At 38.6% G+C, this 19,028-nt stretch overlaps 2 protein-coding genes and 2 pseudogenes across 4 annotated transcripts; all 4 read left to right on the top strand.

Moving 5' to 3' along the window:
- Nucleotides 1-31: 31 nt before the first annotated feature.
- Nucleotides 32-2,251, top strand: LOC104733421 (uncharacterized). The gene is made up of 2 exons (XM_087476851.1): nt 32-714; nt 919-2,251. Exons 1-2 carry the CDS (start codon nt 32-34, stop codon nt 2,249-2,251), a joined length of 2,016 nt encoding a protein of 671 aa, XP_087332977.1.
- Nucleotides 2,252-3,478: 1,227 nt separating this feature from the next.
- LOC147930402 (secreted RxLR effector protein 161 pseudogene) lies at nt 3,479-4,072 on the top strand (annotated as a pseudogene).
- Nucleotides 4,073-6,168: 2,096 nt separating this feature from the next.
- LOC104731365 (binding partner of ACD11 1-like) lies at nt 6,169-8,215 on the top strand. Of its 3 annotated transcripts, none has more exons than XR_015575433.1 (6): nt 6,169-6,390; nt 6,492-6,623; nt 6,714-6,774; nt 6,871-6,984; nt 7,110-7,358; nt 7,734-8,215. XR_015575433.1 is itself a non-coding variant. In XM_087479790.1 (5 exons), exons 2-5 carry the CDS (start codon nt 6,505-6,507, stop codon nt 7,360-7,362), a joined length of 543 nt encoding a protein of 180 aa, XP_087335916.1. In that variant the 5' UTR covers nt 6,205-6,390; nt 6,492-6,504; the 3' UTR covers nt 7,363-7,388. The 3 variants fall into 3 exon arrangements, 1 of the variants encoding a protein (XP_087335916.1); XR_015575432.1 differs by having other exon boundaries at nt 7,731-8,215; XM_087479790.1 differs by lacking the exon at nt 7,734-8,215 and having other exon boundaries at nt 6,205-6,390; nt 7,114-7,388.
- An 8,614-nt stretch (nt 8,216-16,829) lies between these two features.
- LOC147930401 (secreted RxLR effector protein 161 pseudogene) lies at nt 16,830-17,477 on the top strand (annotated as a pseudogene).
- Nucleotides 17,478-19,028: the final 1,551 nt, after the last annotated feature.

Below are 19,028 nucleotides of genomic sequence, written 5' to 3'. Positions count from 1 at the left end.
ACATCCGACAGAAAAGGATGAAAAAGGATAAATGGTTCCTAAGCACAGGAAGAAATGGACAGTCGAAGAAAAAGCGGAGTCCAAACATAACTCACAGGCACTGTCAGTTATCTTCAAGTCTCTGCCTAGGGCTATCTTCAATCAGGTTCAAGGATGTGAAGCGGCTAAGGAAGCATGGGATATTCTGGTAGTCATGTTTGAGGGGACAAGTAGGGTCAAACGTACAAGGCTGGATAATCTTGCATCAGATTTTGAAAACCTTCACATGACTGAAACTGAGTCAGTCGCTGATTACAGCAGTCGACTGAGTGGTATTGCACAAGAAGCTGTAGTTTTGGGTAAACGGTATAAGGATAAGAAGCTGGTTAAGAAATTCCTCAGAAGTCTGCCTGACAAGTTTCAACCACACAGGTCTGCTATAGATGTGTTGTTGAATTCTGATGAGCTCAAGTACAATCAGGTGGTTGGTATGATGCAGGCGTTTGAGATACAGTTGAAGAAGAAGGAAAAGGTAAATGAGAAATCTTTTGCCCTTAAAGCCATAGAAGAACAGAAGCTTGCAGAATCTCAGGAAGTTGCAGATGAAGAAAAAGTAGGCTTGTTGGTTAAGAAGTACTTTCGCAAGATGGAAAGGGGTCAGCGGAAGGGAACACCATCGCTCATGAAATCCGATACTGATAAGGAGATCAGGAAGAGTGACAAGCAAGAACGTTAGTGTGCTGAATGTGAGGGTTTTGGATATTACAAGTCTGAGTGTCCAAACAACAGACGTAAGAGTTCTCTGCAGTGCTATGGGTTCAAGGGTTATGGTCACACCAAGTTTGATTGTCCTTCACGTGAGAACAAGCAGAAGTCTTATATTACTTGGAGCGAAAGTGACTCAGATGAAGAAGTCAGCAAATGAGAGGTTCTGAACAGCTTCCTTGGACTGCTGGGTGTTATTGAGGAAGAAGAAGAAGATGATGTGGTGTTGGAAACCAAGAACATAAATGAGAAGGTGCAATCTGATTCAGATGGAGAAGAGCCTGATTTGTCGGTAGAAGATCAAATAGAGCTTCTCATCAAGACAGTGCTACAGAAAACTCAAGACAACACCCAGTTGATTTCTGAAAGAGTTACTCTGCAACTGCATATTGCAATGATCACAAAAGAACTAAGTGAAGAGAAGGCCAAGATGCTGCGACATGAAAAGCAGTTAGAAGAACAGCTGAAGAATATCAGAATTCTGAATAAGGGAACTAAAAATCTGGATACACTGCTTAGCACTGGAAGATCTAGCAATCTGAAGTGGGGATTGGGTTATCAAGGAGCGAACACCAACACAACCACTCAGTTTGTCAGAGGGATGGAATCTGAGCCCAAGCTGATCGAGAAAAAATTCTCTACAACGACTAGACCATATGATCAGCGCTCTGGGAAGCAGAATCCGAGAATCCCAAGGGGGAGGGTGCAGCCGGAGCAGTCTACTAGACCACCGTATGTCTCAAGTGGGTTTCAGCGGATGGCTCAAAGACCTGCTCAGCTTAGTAGAAGAAAAGGATGTTGGTACTGTGGACATCTAACTCATTATAAAGCTCAGTGTTATCAATTCCAGAATCGGGTATCTAGTTTGATGCAACGTGGTGAGTTTTATCCAGTTGTGAGAAGAAACACTCAGGGGTATGTCAGGAAAGATGATCTCTACTGTCATATGGCTGTCACAGCAGAAAAATCAGAGGTTGACCAGCCGAAGTGGTACTTTGACAGTGGATGCTCTAAGCATATGACTGGTGCCCTAGACAATCTATCTCTTTTAGAAGATGTTGTTGGCGGAAGAGTTACTTTTGGTGATGGAAGAAAGGGAACAATCCGAGGAAAAGGTACAACTAGTGGTGTTTCTCAACCACATCTTAAGGATGTTTTCTTGGTCGAAGGGTTGAAGGCAAATCTGATAAGTATTAGCCAGTTGTGTGATGAAGGTCTGGATGTCACATTCACCAAGAAGGGGTGCAAGGCTGTTGATCAACAAGGATCAGTAAGACTCAGAGGCAGGAGATCTGGTAATAACTGTTACATGTGGAAATCGTCAATGCAGTGCTTTAACGCAACTACTGAGTTGGATGCAGAGCTGTGGCACCAGAAACTTGGTCAGTTGAATGTGTGCACAATGGAGAAATTGGCAAATCAAGAAGTTGTACGTGGACTGCCAAAGCTGAAGACTGATCTACACTTTCTTAAAAGTGATGAAGGTATCCTTCTGGGCTATTCTTGACATAGCACTGCTTCTTGTGTCTACAACAATTGCCTGAAGACTGTCAATGTATTGTTTGACGATACCCCATATTTGCAAATGGCGTTAGTACCTATTGTCTCCAACGTGAACCTGGTAACTGATGCTGCGAAGTCTATGACAGAAGCTGACTCTATTAGGGCTGTATCACCTTCTGTTTCAGATCATGTGTCTTCTCAGCTACATCGGAATCACTCCTCTACTGGTGTTATTGGTGCGATTCAGGGGGGTAGAGTTACCATTACCAGAGGGAAGAAACAACAGGCTGTCGTTCCGGAGTCTGTCTCTCAAGACTCTGACATAGGGCAATTTGCATGTTTTGTCTCTTCCATTGAACCTACGAATCACAAGGAGGTGCGTTGTTATGAGTTCTGGGTTGCTGCTATGCAGGATGAGTTGGAACAATCTGAACGAAGTGATGTTTGGGAGCTTACTCAACGTTCTGCTGACATCAATGTCATAGGAACAAAATGGATCTTCAAGAATAAGAGTGATGCTAGTGGTTGTACTGTAAGAAACAAAGCAGGGTTGTTAACTCAAGGATACTCTCCAATTGAGGGAATTGATTTTGATGAAACTTCTGCTCCGGTGGCAATGTTGGAATCCATCAGATTTATGTTTGGTATGGCATCTGCTCTCAAGTTCACATTGCATCAGATGGATGTCAAGAGTGCTTTTCTAAAAGGCATATTACAAGAAGAGATGTGTGTGGAACAACCAAAAGGCTCTGAGAATCCACAACATCCTGCGCATGTGTACCGGCTGAAGAAAGCCCTATATGGTCTCAAGCAGGCTCCAAGAGCATGGTATGAGAGGTTGACTACGTTTTTTCTGGATCAAGGCTATGTTCGTGGAAGTATAGACAAGACAGTGTTTATTCTCAACAGTGAAATTACACTATTGTTTGTTCAGATCTATGTGGATGACATCATCTTTGGTTCTACTTATCAACATCTGGTCCAAATGTTTGTGGAAAGCATGTCACAGGAATTTGAGATGAGTATGGTGGGAGAGCTGAAATACTTTCTGGGTTTGCAAGTGGAACAATCTGCTGATGGGATCTTTGTGTCTCAAAGCACCAATGCCAAAGACTTGATACAGCGGTTCGGTTTGGATAAGAGTAAAGAAGCAAGAGTTCCTATGGGGGTAAATGACAAGCTCTCAAAAGACGAGGGAGGAGTGGATGTCGATGAGTGACTATACAGAAGGATGATTGGAAGCTTGCTCTATTTAACAGCAAGTCGACCTGCCATATGTTTCTCAGTAGGGATATGTGCACGGTACCAGGATAAACCTAAGATGTCCCACTTATTGGCAGTCAAGAAAATCATCAGATACATCAAAGGGACAGTGAACTATGGTTTAGTCTTCACTAAGGATACCAATACCAGTCGGAGCGGATATTGCAATGCTGATTGGGCGAGGTCTGTGGATGATCGTAGAAGTACGAGTGGAGGATGCTTCTTTATGGGCAACAATCTGATATCTTGGCTCCGCAAGAAGCAGAAAAGTGTATCACTATCAATCGCTGAGGCTGAATACATTGCCTTAGGCAGCTGCTGTACACAGCTTCTAGGGATGCGTCAAATGTCCTCTGACTATGGTATGGTTTCTTATACTCTGTTGATTCATTGTGATGATTTGAGTGCAATAAACTTCTCAAAGAATCCTGTTCAGCATTCTAGGATCAAATACATAGATATTAGAGACCACCTTGTTCATGAACTATTTGAGGCGAAACTGATTGAGATAGACCATGTGAGCATCGATTTTCATTACGTTTTCATTCATATATGTATCTAACAATTTACTGTCATTAACTATATATATTTTAAATTATTCATTTTCATTTACATTCATATACATAATGTATGTTTCAATATATATACGCGACTTTGTATCCCTAGATGGATATACACTCTTAGCCATTATTGGCCCTAATTAACGTTTCTAGAGGGATGATGCAGTCACGGTTCGCGCCTTCGCGGGGTTGTTCTTGAATGGCTCTGTGACGGAGCTCATGATTGTATTTATATAGGATTTACTTTTGTTTTGTTTTTCTTTCTTGTGAGGCATCTGATGGAGAGAAACATTGTAACTTTAGCACTATATATAGAGGTCGATAAGTAAAGACTAAAGAGGTATAAACACAGTCTACCAAAAAAAAAAGAGGTATAAACACATGTGGGTTTATGTGGAGAAAAGCTGTTATTTTGGATCATAATAAATACATATTATGATGAAAAAAAATAAAGAATAAAGATAGATATTTGTCGTTAAATCGTTTGGGGAAAGTACATACATATAAGCAGGCATTACATTTTGACCAAAAAAAAGAAAAGGAGGCATTACATTTATGCTTTATGGATCGTGTAGATGAAAATTTCCTGACGAATTTTATGAAAGTCACCACATATATGTCTAAATTAAAAGGTGTGATATGGAATCGAGACTATTTGTCAATTATCGCAAAACTAATCATCTGACGGTTTCAAAATAGTTTTGTACTTCAACAACTATCACAAGTTCATATTTATTGAATACTCCATATATGTTTGCAATAAAGCCGTGCCTAGGTTGGTGTATTTGAATTGAAACCTTCCCTTCCAGCCTCAATTTAATGAAAACATTCAATAGCTTAATAACTTGTCTAATACTCCACAACTGAACACATACTCGGCAAAAACTTGTCACCGCCACCTCGACTCTGCCGCTTCTTCTTTCTCCAATTGGCGTTAGAGAACCAAGAACTCAGCCGTGATGATGAGATGAGAGATCTCTTCTTTGTTGAGATTTTTTGGTGTTTTCTGTGGAACTTTTTTTTGGTATGGTTTGTGAAAATTTCTTAAAAATTAAAGAGAGTTAAGTTTACAAAAGTGTATCCACAATGGATCATACGTACAGTATGTAAAGATTGTTAAATTTGGACTTATCTTGGGTTTCTAACTAAAAACCAATTGGCAATTAGTAGATTGACCCTAACCCTTTATATATTAATGATAATCCCATCAAACTTCAGATGTGGGACTTGGATTGTATCCCAACAATCTCCCCTTTAAACCAAGGACCACATGTGGGATATTAACATGCCTCCTCGAGATGATAACTCCATCTCGAACCGATCCCACTTGGACCGATAATAAACCCCTTCTTGGGCCCCTATTACTCGGGTTAACAAGAGGCATGTCTGTATCCACTTTTCTAGGTCCACCAGAATTTTAACCTTGGGCTCTGATACCATATTAAATTTTGGCTTATCTTGGGTTTCTAACTAAAAACCAATTGGCAATTAGTAGATTGACCCTAATCCTTTATATATTAATGATAATCCTATCAAACTTCAGATGTGGGACTTGGATTGTATCCCAACAAAAATCTAACTACATTATCAAAGAAAAGGATCTAGCTAACCTGCGTACGACTGGAGGAGGAAGAGATGGAAAGCTACAATAAGAACTTTAAAAGTTTGAGGCTATTCATCTTTGGTTTTGTTGTTTTTGTTCTTTTGATTTTTGCTCTCTGTTCAATTGGATTATATAGAACTAGTTGAAAGGAGCCTTTCATAGAAGTAGTTGAGAGCCTTTCATAGTTACGTTCCTTTTTTTTTTTTTAGAATATAAATACAAATGTTCTTCTATTCTTTTTGAAACGGAGTTACGTTCTTTATTGATCACGTGCTGGTTGCATTTATTTGTATCGTATTCTTTCATTCCTCAATGATTTTTTAATTTCATCCAAGTATAACAAATTACATACAACCATGATACGAAAGAGCAGTGATTTTAATCAATACAATAAAACTACAATGTTTCTTTCCAGGTGATGACACCTCAGCTTTTGTATTGAACCAGAAGCTGACACATCAGTAAAAATAGTTAACCAATCAAATTATAACAATTAATACATATCATCTGAAATTTATCGAAAAGGTCCCAAAATCTCAACAACCCGGAATCTGATTTCTCAATTCTCGCTTCACCGTGTCTCAAGAACTCGCCACCACTCTGTAGTAATACGATGTGTGAATCAACGATTTCGGTGTTCTTGATACAATTTGCAATCCGTTCTTGCTCAAGTTTCGCTTGAAATTTCAGAACCATGTAAAGCTATATTAGTATGAGGTAGAGATCGGGAAGAGTATATTCCTTATATTTATGAGTTTCGATTGCGTATGGATCATCAAATTGGATATGGTGTTTCTTTATTTTTTTCTTTCTTTCAGCTGTTAGGTGAAGATGGATCATCAAATTGGATATGGTGTTGAAGTGACTCGGTTATCTCTATCTGTTACTGAGAAAGATTTTATTGATTTCTTCTCTTTCTCTGGTACAATCGAATATATTGATATTGTCAGGTAAACAAACCTTACTTGCAGACAAAATTGGTATTTTCTGCATATTCTGGATTCATAAGATTAAATCTGCTATGTTGTTAACGAGACTAGGTCAGGTGCTTATGTGATGTTCAGGGATTCTTATTCTCAAGAAACTGCTGTTGTACTCTGTGTAAGTCTTGTTTCGATTTTATTCACTTTTTTCTTTCTTTTTGTGTGTCTCTTGAGTATGAATTACTCGGTTCGTTGGAATTCTCGCTTTCTTCAGGGCGCAACGATATTGGATCAGTGTGATTGCATTACTCGTTGGGGACAACATCACGAAGAGTTCGATTTCTGGAATGCGACTCCGCGGGGTTTTGAAGATGAATCATACTCAAATGTATGAATCTCTCTTTTACACATCTCTCAGTTTTGATCTTTCTGTGTTTTATTAGATAGTAGAATCTTACACTCACTGGTTTCATGTTTGGTCTCATTTCTAAAGCTCATTCGTTCTTCAATCAGGTAGCCTCATGCTCAACGAGGCGAGTTCAACGCTGGAGAAGCAGTGACTAAAGCTCAAGAAGTGGTGAAAAAAATGCTTGCCACAGGATTCGTGCTAGGCAAAGACGCTTTAAGCATAAGTAAAACCTTTGACGAATCCCACGGTGTATCAGCTGCAACGATGGCTAGAGTTTCCCAATTAGAGCAGAGGATTGGTCTCACTGACAAAATCTTTACTGGACTTGAAGCTGTCAGAATGACTGACCAAAGGTAATGTGTAGAGAACATAATTTGTATTCGATTTGGTGTGTCACATTCTTGATTCATTGAATTTTAAAGGGTTTTATGGTTTAAGGGCTTCTTTGAAAGCTTTTAGCTTCATTTTGAGAAACAGTGGTGAGGTTTTGGGATTTTTGTTTCAAGTTTGAAGCTTTCTTTTTTTTAAGGGAATTTTGGGTTTTGAATCTTATCCAGTTTTGAACGAAATCAGTGAGAGTTCTTTGAGTCCTTAACTGTAGTTTCTGTGTACTAAAGTTATTGACATGAAAAGCTTTTATCTTTTGGTTCTTGAACTTATAGTTGATGTAAAGACTCTCTTGCTCTGCTTTTTTTGAGTGTGATTTGTATAGCTTTTTGTGGCAGTAGATTGAATCAAGGAGTTGAAAGTTTTTAAAGATTTTGAAAGTGTTTTAGAGATGGATGAGAGTAATCATGGAGGTTCATCAAGCTCACTCCCACCTTTTCTTACAAAAACATCGATGGATGAAAGTGTTTTAATGATGATGCTTCATCGGATTCGATCGTCTCGTGGAGTCAAGAGCAACAAGAGTTTCATCGTTTGGAATCCACCGGATTTTTGTAGAGACCTTCTTCCGAGATTCTTCAAGCACAATAACTTCTTGAGTTTTATCCGTCAGCTTAACACATATGTAAGTGTTGGTTGGTCTTTTGTGTTTTGTTTGTTTGATTTTGAATCAGTCATCTTCTTTTGTTGGTTTAGTTTAGTTTGGGTTTTTGTATTGTTTTGGGTTTATGCTTATTTCACTTTTCTGTTAAATAATTGTAATTCTTTATTTAACTCTACAATTTTTGAATAATTTTATGTAATTGTTTATTTAAGTTTGCAATTTTTATTTACAGAATTAATATTAACAGAAAAATTAAATAAACTAAGTGACAAGAACAAGTATAAATATGTATTATGTTTTAAGAGATAAATTATGTGAGATTAAGGAGAAAAATGTTGAAGTGTCTAAACTTAACGTACTAAGATCTATCAAGAAAATTTACAATGTAGACATCAAAGAGTAATCTATCTTACTATTTTTGAGGGTTTGTAAGTGAGAAACAAATCAAAAACTAAAGGTTTGAAATTCCTAAACTTATTTTTAGGGTAATAAAATTAAAATATATTCAACAACTAACTTTATGAAATAAAAAATTCTAGTATTTAATAATAACAAAAAAACAAAGTCACCATTGAAATTATCAAAAATTTATGAAATTTGATTTCAAACAACATAAATTTATGAAACTTAATTTTAAATAACATATATTAAATTATGAAATAGGGAAAAAACAAAATACAAAAAAATATAACAAAAATAAAATAAAAATCCAATCCCGCGGCGTAGCGCGTGTCTAACCTAGTACCATTTAATTATTTAACCGAAAAAGAAAAGAGCAGTGATTTTAATACCATTTTGGTTGGAACCTATGATCTCGAATACCATAAATTTAGGGACAAATCAAAACAAAGAGATAGCAAAATCTTAAATACATATTCCATCTCTAAGTGAAGTTTTTAAAATCTGTTTCATTCTTAATGCTTAGTGACAAAAAAATGTTCAATGAAAAATTACAAACATAAGTTCGAGTTAGTGGTTTTAACTGCCTAAATATATAGGATGGCTGAAAGAAAAAAGAAAAAAAAACACAGAACAAGTACCATTTACCGTTCGAAATCTGAAACCGTATGCAAATCAATACAATAAAAGTAGAAGGTGTTTCTCTCCAGAGACTGACACATCAGCTTTTGAATTGAACCATAGCTTGACACATCAGTTAAAATCAACAACCAATGAAAACATTTGAATTAATACAGCTAAGATTTTTAAACCAGTTAAAAAACTATGTGCCACATCACATTGTCTTTTACTTCATAAACCCTCAGTGATTGAATCATCACTCAAGCATCAATTCTCGCTTCAAAACCGGAAGCGTAATCAGAAACGTCTTGAACCGCACAGAATCACGGTGGAATCGCGCTTCCTAAAAAACAGAGTTTAGAATCGCAGAGGAAGCAACGGTTCTCATTTGGAAGCGCACAAGTTGTGAATCGGAATCGTCCAAAGATTTAAGAAAGCATTTGTCAATGACTAAAACCTGTTCCATAGTTTAATTCTGAGTAGATTCGTAAATTATTATGAGAACTAGAGTTTGAATTTAAAAAAAAAAAACAGTTTATCAAGCAGGTGCGACGGGCTGCAATAAAAAACGAAGAAGAATAAGCAATTAGGTTTTTCAATTCACACGTGGCTTTTTGCTTTTCAATTTTATAATTTTAATATTTAAGAAAATAAAAGAGATAGCCAATGACAGAAATTTTCGTGAACAGCTTTTTTCTTTTTCTCTCTCTATATATTATCTTATCTTTTATGTTGCTAATGTGATTATTTGTCATGTATAATAAAATAGAATTCATTTTATAACCAAGATTTTTGTTCAGATTTTGGGTACCAATATGATTTAATTGTTTATTTTAGAATTCTATCTCAAAAATAATTTAAAATTTCAGCATAGTTTAGATATTGGTATATGCTCTATACATTTATTTGAATAATTTAACATATTAATAATGAATACTTAAATTTGAGATATTTAAAAGAATTTATAATATATATATACATATATAATTATATATTAATGGTTCCAACACGCACCTGCTTCCTAATTTTTATTAAAAACTCGATTCTACGCTTCTAAAAGAAAATCCATTTTTTTTCAGAAATCTCTATACAAAACAAATAACTCATACCAAAACATAAACATATCTACTTTTTTATAAGGGAAAATTAAGCTAAGAAATTATTTAAATATTTATAATGATAAATATATATTTATTAGTAAATATAAGTAATTCATGATGTAACTACGTCGACCGCATGATCCAAGAAATTTTCCAGTTTTTTACTTTTTTCTTAAAGTAAAATAAATTTTGTAATAGAAGAAGATAGAAAACAAAAGATTCATGTTGTTGTTTTTGCTAAAAGGAAGATTTATCTTTCACATGTCACTAAATGGTAACATTATATATAAATATTGCAAAAAGTATACAATAAAATTTTAGCAAAAACAAACTACTAAATTCTATAATCCTTTTAAAATCTCAATATTATTTATCTTAAAAGAGAAGTTAATTTATAAACATATCCCGCAGTGTAGCGCGGGTCTTACCTAGTCAAATATAATGTTAAATGCTCGACAAAGAACCGTCGGTGCAAGTTAATAACTCTGGGAATGCTAATTGAATTTTTTTGGAGTTAAATTATACTCTCTCTAATAGAGTCTCTATCCCTGATAAATTTGATTTTTTGGGATATTTTTTGTCCCACAAAGATTGATTTTCTATAATTTTAAATTAACTAAAGTTAATATTTTGTAAATTTCAAAAATAATCATTCAAAACAATTAAATTTTTAAACTGTTATTGGTCCACAATTAAATAATATTTTTTAGTGAGAGAAAATAATTTATTTCAAATCAGTAATCATTGTTCTCTTAAAATGTGTAAAGACTTCTAAACATCAATCTTTTAGGGACAGAAGGAGTATATACTAGAAGACTGTCCGCGCTACATGTTAGAATTGCGGAATAGAAGAGAATTACTTGATAGAGAAGATAGGATAAACCAAAAGACTTAATTAGAATAACTCAAATATATGTTACAAGGGTTGATATAGAAAGACAATAGGCATATAGCCGTTAGTAAAGAATTAATGGAGATAGTGACATAAGGAGGTCTTCACATGGGTGCTCCTAGGATGAAAACGACCGGTGATCTTGGTTTGACTTCGCTGGGCTCGTCCACCAAGAGTCACATGTGACTTCTACCTCTTCTAGATTCTTCCTCTTATCAATCTCGATTCCCTTAAGGCTTATGTTCCTCATACTGCAACTTGGACTACAGCCCACTTGTCATTATTGATCAGACACTCGTACGGATGCCTGTATGGACAGACTTGATCTCATGTCCTATCTCCCTTGATCAATACTCCCCCTCAAGTTTAGCCGAGAGATATGGCTAAACTTGGAGTGCTGTGATACATTACCTCGTTAAAAACTTCAATATAGAAAACCTCTTGGAACAAAACTATATTGAGGGAAAAAGAGTGTAATGACCACGGCTTAGAGAACTTTGAGATCAAGGGTGTGTCAAGTACACAAGTCCAAGTTTGTTTTGGATATGAGGACAAACCTGACTACTTGCGGCCTTGGTAAAGATGTCTGCAAGTTGATCTTTACTTGGTGTGAAATATGGAAGAGTGACACCTTCTTCAATCTTCTCTCGAACTTTATGACAGTCCAATTCGATGTGTTTGGTTCTTTCATGAAACACTGAGTTGGTTGCAATGTGGATAGCTGCTTGATTGTCACAGTGCATAGGAATATGTGAAGTTGTTTTGACGCCTAGATCTTCAAGTAACGCCTTGAGCCATGTAAGCTCAGTTGTGAGCTTCCTCATTGCTCGATATTCTGATTCAGCACTTGACATAGACACAACCTTTTTCTTCTTTGACTTCCATGTAACTAAATTTCCTCCTATGAATGTGCAGTATCCCGTTATAGACCTCTTATCTGTCTTATCACCACCCCAATCAGCATCGCAATATCCCACAAGGTCGGTGTTAGAGTTCTTTCCCATCCAAATGCCTTTTCCGGGGCTTCCTTTAAGATAGTGAAGAATCCTTTCCAATATGCTCCAGTGATATGTTGTAGGAGCTTTCATATATCGACTTACCTGATTCACAGCATAACAAATATCAGGTCTAGTAAGAGTCAAATATATTAGTTTACCTACAAGTCGACGATAGCGAGAAGGATTTTCGTATGGTGGATCCTTTCTCTCCCTCTATCGTTCAACTTGGTAACCATATGGAAGTGGTGTATCCACTGATTTTGCTCCTAGCTTCCCTGTTTCACACAGTAAATCAACAGTGTAGTTCCGTTGAGACAGAAATAAACCCTCCTGAGATCGGCAAACTTCAATCTCAAGAAAGTACTTGAGTTCTCCAAGGTCTTTTATATCAAAAATCGAATTTAGATGAGCTTTAACCTCTTTAATACCTTCTTGGTTGTCCCCTGAGATGATTAAATCATCAACATATATAAGGACAACCACTATACCTTTGGTGCTTTTAAGTGTGAACAAAGTGGTGTCCAAGTGAGACCTCTTAAAGCCATGACTTATGAGGGTAGTGCTCAGCTTATGATACCAAGCTCTTGGAGATTGCTTTAACCCATATATAGCTTTTCTTAGACGCAACACCTTCCCAGGAGTGACCGTATCTTCAAGTCCAGGTGGTGGAGTCATATACACTTCTTCTTTTAATTCCCCTTGAAAGAAGACGTTTTTGACATCCATTTGCCACAATTCCCAAGAAAGATTAGTAGTAAGTGAGAGGACTACCCTTACTGTGTGAAGTTTTGCTACAGGCGCAAACGTTTCCTTGTAGTCTTCTCCATAGGTTTGTGTAAAGCCACGCGCCACAAGTCGAGCTTTATAGCGTTCAATATCTCCATTGCTCAAGTATTTGATTGTGAATACCCATTTTGAGCTTACTGCTTTCTTTCCAGGTGGAAGATCAGACTCGTCCCATGTATGATTACATTTCATGGCTCCTACTTCATCATCAACAGCATTCAACCATACTTTGCTCTCCTTGGCTTCTTCATATGTCTTTGGTATATCAAGTTCATCTATCTTACCAAGAAACACTTGATGATCAGCTGGTAGTAAGGCCAGAGAGCACACGGCTTGATTGTTGTAGTATAATCGCTTGTCTTTCCAGGTTGACAGATACTTGATCCGGGTACTTCTCCTTATTGGTGGTGTTGTCAGATCATGATGTGATGACGTCGGCTCCAAGAGTTCCAGAGTTATTTCTTCAGTTTGAGCTCTGTTTTGGACTCTGTTTTGAGTTTCAGTTTGTTCAGTTTCTTCAGGTTGAACTTGAGCTATGTTTTCTTCCTGTATCACATCGGTCTCCCCCTCCGACGCCGGAACCATAACCTCAGTCGGAGCTGTTGGTAGGGATGGAGTTATTGCGTCACCAGTTGACTCAGGTGTAGTATCCTGGGACACGATTTGCTGTTGATGTGGTGAGATGCCAAGATGATCGAGTAAGAACCTGAGGCTTGTGGATTGATCAGTAGGATTTGCAAGGTCCTTTAGATCATCCCAATTTCTCTTCTCAAAGTATCATTGTTCTTCAATAAACTTGACATCCCGAGACACAAATATGCGATTACTGGTAGGATCAAAGCACTTGTATCATTTTTGTGTGATTGAGTAGCCAAGGAACACGCATCGTGTGCTTTTAGCAAAGGACTTGGCCTTATTGAACCTTGTACGGACGACCGTACGGACACGACTCGGCCTCTTGGTGATTCATGATCAATACTCCCCCTCAAGCTTAGTCTAATGAAATGACTAAGCTTGGAACACATGATGCACCACCTCATTAAAAACCTTAACATAGAAAACCTCATGGGACAAAACTATGTTAAGGGAAAAAGAGTGTGATGTCCATGTGTTAGAGGAGTCGATCATGGGCGAGTAAGGTCTACAAGCCCAAGTTTGCCATGAATATGTTTGCAAACCTTCGGACATGCAGCCTTAGTGAATATGTCTGCCAGTTGATCCTTACTTGGAGTGTAGCATGGTAGTGTTACACCTTCTTCAATCTTCTCTCGAACCTTGTGGCATTCTACTTCAATGTGCTTAGTTCTCTCGTGGAAAACCGGGTTGGTGGCGATATGAATGGCAGCTTCGTTGTTACAATACATGATAATTGGCTTCTTTGACTCAATGCCAAGGTCTTTGAGGAGACCCTTAAGCCATGTCTGTAATGACCCTCACCAAGGGATAAATTTCAAATTGAAATCTCAAGGCCAAAGGACAAGGAAAGGAAGCCAGCAAGGAGAGCAGAAGAATTTCTGAAGGAATGTCCGAGAAAAATTGGACGGATTGAAAGATGGCTGATGTGCCGAGTCGTCCGAGATGCACCGAGACGTGCCGAGACGCACCGAAGAGCACCCAAACGTATTGCAGAGTACCGAAAGTGCCGAGATGAGCCGTGACACGAACCGTCAACGAATCGTGGTACCACCGACCGAGCCGACAGGATTCCGCAAATTAAGGAGATTTTGTCTCTTAATTGGCCAATCAAATTGCAAGGAAGAAGAAGTGGTTAATAATTGACCATGGAGACAAATTGAAGAAGTGGTCATTATTTTGCCAAGAAGACAAAAGGAGGAATGGTGATTTAAGTGGCCAAGTATTGCAAATCTACACCAAATATTTTTCAAGAGAAGAAGTGGTGTATAACTCGGCCAAGTATTGCAATTCTACACCAAATATTTTCAAGATGAGAAGTGGTGTACAAATCGGCCAAGTATTGCAAGTCTATACCAAGTATTTGTCAAGAGGAGAAGTAGTGTATAAATCGGCCAAGTATTGCAATCTTCACCAAGTGTTTTCAAGAGAAGGAAGAGGACACTTTTGAGACAAGTCTTGTGCATTTCCACCAAGCACAATCTTGTGGCATCTAAGTGAACACTCGCTCAACATGCATTGGCGAGTGCCACCGCCCACAACCTTCTATATAAACTCGCCCAAGCCTTCTTATTTCTCACACCATCAAAGAGAAAGAAAAAGAAGAGGAAAGAGAGAAAGAGCGAGAGAAGGAGAAGAAGGAGAAAAAGGAGAAGAAGGAGAAGAAGGAGAAGAAGGGAGAAGAAGAGAAGAGAAGCAAGCCAAGACTATCGACCATCAAGACTTTGCATCGAGATAGGAAATCGATTGCAACCAAGGGAGATCCAAGGTGCCGCTAAGTGAAGAACGTCCCCGATCCGATCGCCGGTTATCTGTGAGTTCAGGCGCATTTTACCAAACTAGATGGATCCCAGTGACCTCCATCAAGTAAACGGTTTTGCTTGGAGTTTTAGTTGCATTCTTTACTTGATTTATCTTTGTGATCTTTCTTGTTAATATGCATGTGGTGTGAGGTTACTCTCACGCTAGAATCGAAATGATCTAGTGGTAGAGATGGTAACTTGGTGAAGAAGTTTCACTGGCTGCTAGTTCGAAATGTTCTAGTGGCAGAGGTGGTAACTTTCTAAGGAGGATACTTGAAAAAAATTATGAGCTTAAAAACCATAAAACCTCAAGTATCAAATTGATGAAGTCTTAATGCGTTTTAGTCCGCGAGAAATTCCGGCTAGCGTAGTAAGATGTAGGTATGGCTGTCCTCAGACTAGATCTGTACAGCATGCAGCTGCGACGTGTAACCCACGTTCGTGAGTTGTAGGGTCTGGGACGAAGAGCTTGGAGGTTACTGGGCTCGCTACCCTAAGGTGATATCCGTGTGCATGCCTTTGTGGTTGCAAACGGGGGATTACAGAGTTGACGAGGAGATGAAGCATACCGGGCCCATAAGATAAAAACTTGTTAAAAACTCTTTAGCTTTTGTTCAATTTTATTGCACGTAGTTGTAGTTGATTGATTGCTTACCTGATTTTATTGCTTAGCCCACAAACTTCCGCATTGCTATCTCTGATTGATTGTGTGATTGTTGCTTGCTTGATTGATTGTTTCATTGCTTGCTTGCTTGCTTGTTGTTTTGGGGATTTTGGGGATTGGGTAGTTATTTTCTGCAGGAGCCATGTAACTCACTAAGTAATATTAGATAACTTATGATAAAATTTGTCATGCAGGTAACCCTAGAGAGAAGTAGAGGACGTGGTAAACGCTAGGAAACCCGGAGTAGTTTTTGTGTCTATTTGTAAAACAAAGTATGTTATTTTGTTAGCGACTTTTGGCTCTAAGCCTTGAACTCTTGGGCCATTTGGTTCCGTTTTGAAATAAACCTTTTTAATTATTTAATACATTTGGATTTCCATTCGTACGGGGCATAGCTGATGAAAGACTTTGTCCGAGTCGGCTCAACGACTGGGATATCTCAAGGGTTGCAAAGCCTAACAGATGTCCCATGCAGAAAAGGAAGCTCTGTCGGCGGACTGGCTAAGGGTCCTGATGTGTTCTCGAACCTCGGCTGGACTGTTGGTGGATGTTTCCAAGTAGCGCATCGGACTGGTCTGTGGCCGTCCGGCCATAGCACGGTTCGGGGGCGTTACAATGTCAGCTCATTAGTTAGCTTCCTCATGACTCTATATTCGACTTTAGCACTAGAACATGACACCACCTTTTGTTTCTCGGACTTCCATGTGACTAGATTGCCTCCGATGAACGTACAATACCCTATGGTAGATCGTCTATCCAGCGTATCACTAGCATAATCTGCTGATGGGATCTTTGTGTTTCAAAGCACCAATGCCAAAGACTTGATACAGCGGTTCGGTTTGGATAAGAGTAAAGAAGCAAGAGTTCCTATGGGGGTAAATGACGAGCTCTCAAAAGACGAGGGAGGAGTGGATGTCGATGAGTGACTATACAGAAGGATGATTGGAAGCTTGCTCTATTTAACAGCAAGTCGACCTGCCATATGTTTCTCAGTAGGGATATGTGCACGGTACCAGGATAAACCTAAGATGTCCCACTTATTGGCAGTCAAGAAAATCATCAGATACATCAAAGGGACAGTGAACTATGGTTTAGTCTTCACTAAGGATACCAATACCAGTCTGAGCGGATATTGCAATGCTGATTGGGCGAGGTCTGTGGATGATCGTAGAAGTACGAGTGGAGGATGCTTCTTTATGGGCAACAATCTGATATCTTGGCTCCGCAAGAAGCAGAAAAGTGTATCACTATCAATCGCTGAGGCTGAATACATTGCCTTAGGCAGCTGTTGTACACAGCTTCTAGGGATGCGTCAAATGTCCTCTGACTATGGTATGGTTTCTTATACTCTGTTGATTCATTGTGATGATTTGAGTGCAATAAACTTCTCAAAGAATCCTGTTCAGCATTCTAGGATCAAATACATAGATATTAGAGACCACCTTGTTCATGAACTATTTGAGGCGAAACTGATTGAGATAGACCATGTGAGCATCGATTTTCAGCTGGCTGATTTGTTTACTAAGCCTCTGGACTTCAATAGATTCTCAACTCTGAAGAAGTCTATTGGTGTTTATGAACTCTAACTTTTTCTCTGAGTTGTGTTGGTCTAAGGCAGGAACTGAAGCTAGGACAGATCATAGAAATCCTGGAATATATAAAAGATCAACATTCTGGAAAGATGTGGGAAATAGCTGCTTGTCATGCCAGCCTGTCCATCCTGTTAAACGTTGTCATGATTTAAGGAGGTCAATGAGCTGTGAAGAGACATACACAGGCATCCTAAGGTTCAATGATGAGTTCAGAATCAGTGACTGACACAATCATATGATGTCATTGAAACTCAAGATGCTGAAGCAGTCATCACAAGGCTGTTTGGAGAAAAATATATATATATATATTTAAAAAAAAAATGTGTATGCTCTTCAAAGAGATGAACTCCAGCTGCCTTAACATGTTGGGATGGACTGAAGGCGAAAGGCATGCCAGTGTGAAAGACTACCCACAAGCAACAGTCCTCTGATCTTCGACAATTCAAGAGGTTGTGATAGTTCCTAGTGAAAGTTCTGAACAAGTGGCTGATACGACAAATGTCTGGTTAGTGTTCTGATTTTTGCACGGTTTGATATATATATATATATAATTAATGTTCATGTGTGTTTAATTCTCGATCTGGGTCCCTCAGAATTTATCATTAGTGGTTGTGTGTATATGTGTGTTTGATTCATGAATCTGCTAAATTGGGTCGTAAAAGAGGAAGAATGAGATTTACTAATGCACTGTCATTAATTGTGATTGAATGAATTAACGTGTGAATGTAGTCAAATAAGGAAATAGATGCAGTGTACACTGATGTTTAATTAAGTGTTTTCAGGGTGTTTTTAATGTTTTGGGCCGAGAATGTACAGCCCATTGAGACTCACGGGTGTGTATAAAGAGGAGCTGCTAGGGTTTTGGCGTGTACCCAGTCATTCGTGCAATCTCAACCCTATACCGAACAAGTCTCTATTCACTCTTATCGTCTGTCTGTGTGCTCAAATCCCTAATCACCATGGAATCAATCTTCAGCGGCTTCCATTACGATTCTAGCTTAGATGAGGAGCTTCACACGCCACCTTCATCGTTACCACCACCGACTCCTCATATTCCGATTGATCTAAACACGTTGGCAATGGTGGTATACGAGCTTCGTGACGAGTCAAACACAGCAATTCCGGCTCCAAAAAATTCCGCATCCACACCTTCGTTTACTGATGAGGACGACGGCGCCTGTGACTCTTCGTCTTCTCCACCAAGAAAAGCACCTTCTCGATTTCCGGTTGTCGATCTCACTGGTGATGTTCCCAAGACTGTTCTGTCCAGTCCAGGAATCTCGTCTCGGCTGCACAAGAGACAGGCAACTGCTGATGCTGATAGTCGCGACCCCAAGCGTCCGTCTCTTGCTAAGAATAAGGGGGTCTCTACTTCTCGCAGCGGTTCTTCAAAGGATTTCGATCAGAAGCGGTTCACATCAGCTGAAGCGGCACGCCGGTATGGCTTCTTTGCTTCTCGAACTCTTGCTCCTGAAGTTAATTATCCCCTGGGAACTGATGATAAGGCTAGAGAGCTGATTGATCAAGTTGGGTTGTTGCAAACCA

The sequence above is a fragment of the Camelina sativa genome, chromosome 12 (genome assembly GCF_030686135.1).
Source record: "Camelina sativa cultivar CO46 ecotype springtype chromosome 12, ASM3068613v1".
Classification (NCBI taxonomy): Eukaryota; Viridiplantae; Streptophyta; class Magnoliopsida; order Brassicales; family Brassicaceae; genus Camelina; species Camelina sativa.
This window is presented reverse-complemented; position numbering and strand designations above follow the sequence as displayed.

What these genes read in the sequence shown, in the direction of transcription:
- LOC104733421 (XM_087476851.1), top strand. Translation starts at nt 32, where the DNA reads ATGGTTCCTAAGCACAGGAAGAAATGGACAGTCGAAGAAAAAGCGGAG. An exon ending in AGTGACAAGCAAGAACGTTA is followed by an intron (nt 715 to 918) that starts GTGTGCTGAATG and finishes GGTTCTGAACAG; the next exon opens with CTTCCTTGGACTGCTGGGTG.
- LOC104731365 (XM_087479790.1), top strand. Translation starts at nt 6,505, where the DNA reads ATGGATCATCAAATTGGATATGGTGTTGAAGTGACTCGGTTATCTCTA. An exon ending in GAATATATTGATATTGTCAG is followed by an intron (nt 6,624 to 6,713) that starts GTAAACAAACCT and finishes TAACGAGACTAG; the next exon opens with GTCAGGTGCTTATGTGATGT. An exon ending in AAACTGCTGTTGTACTCTGT is followed by an intron (nt 6,775 to 6,870) that starts GTAAGTCTTGTT and finishes CGCTTTCTTCAG; the next exon opens with GGCGCAACGATATTGGATCA.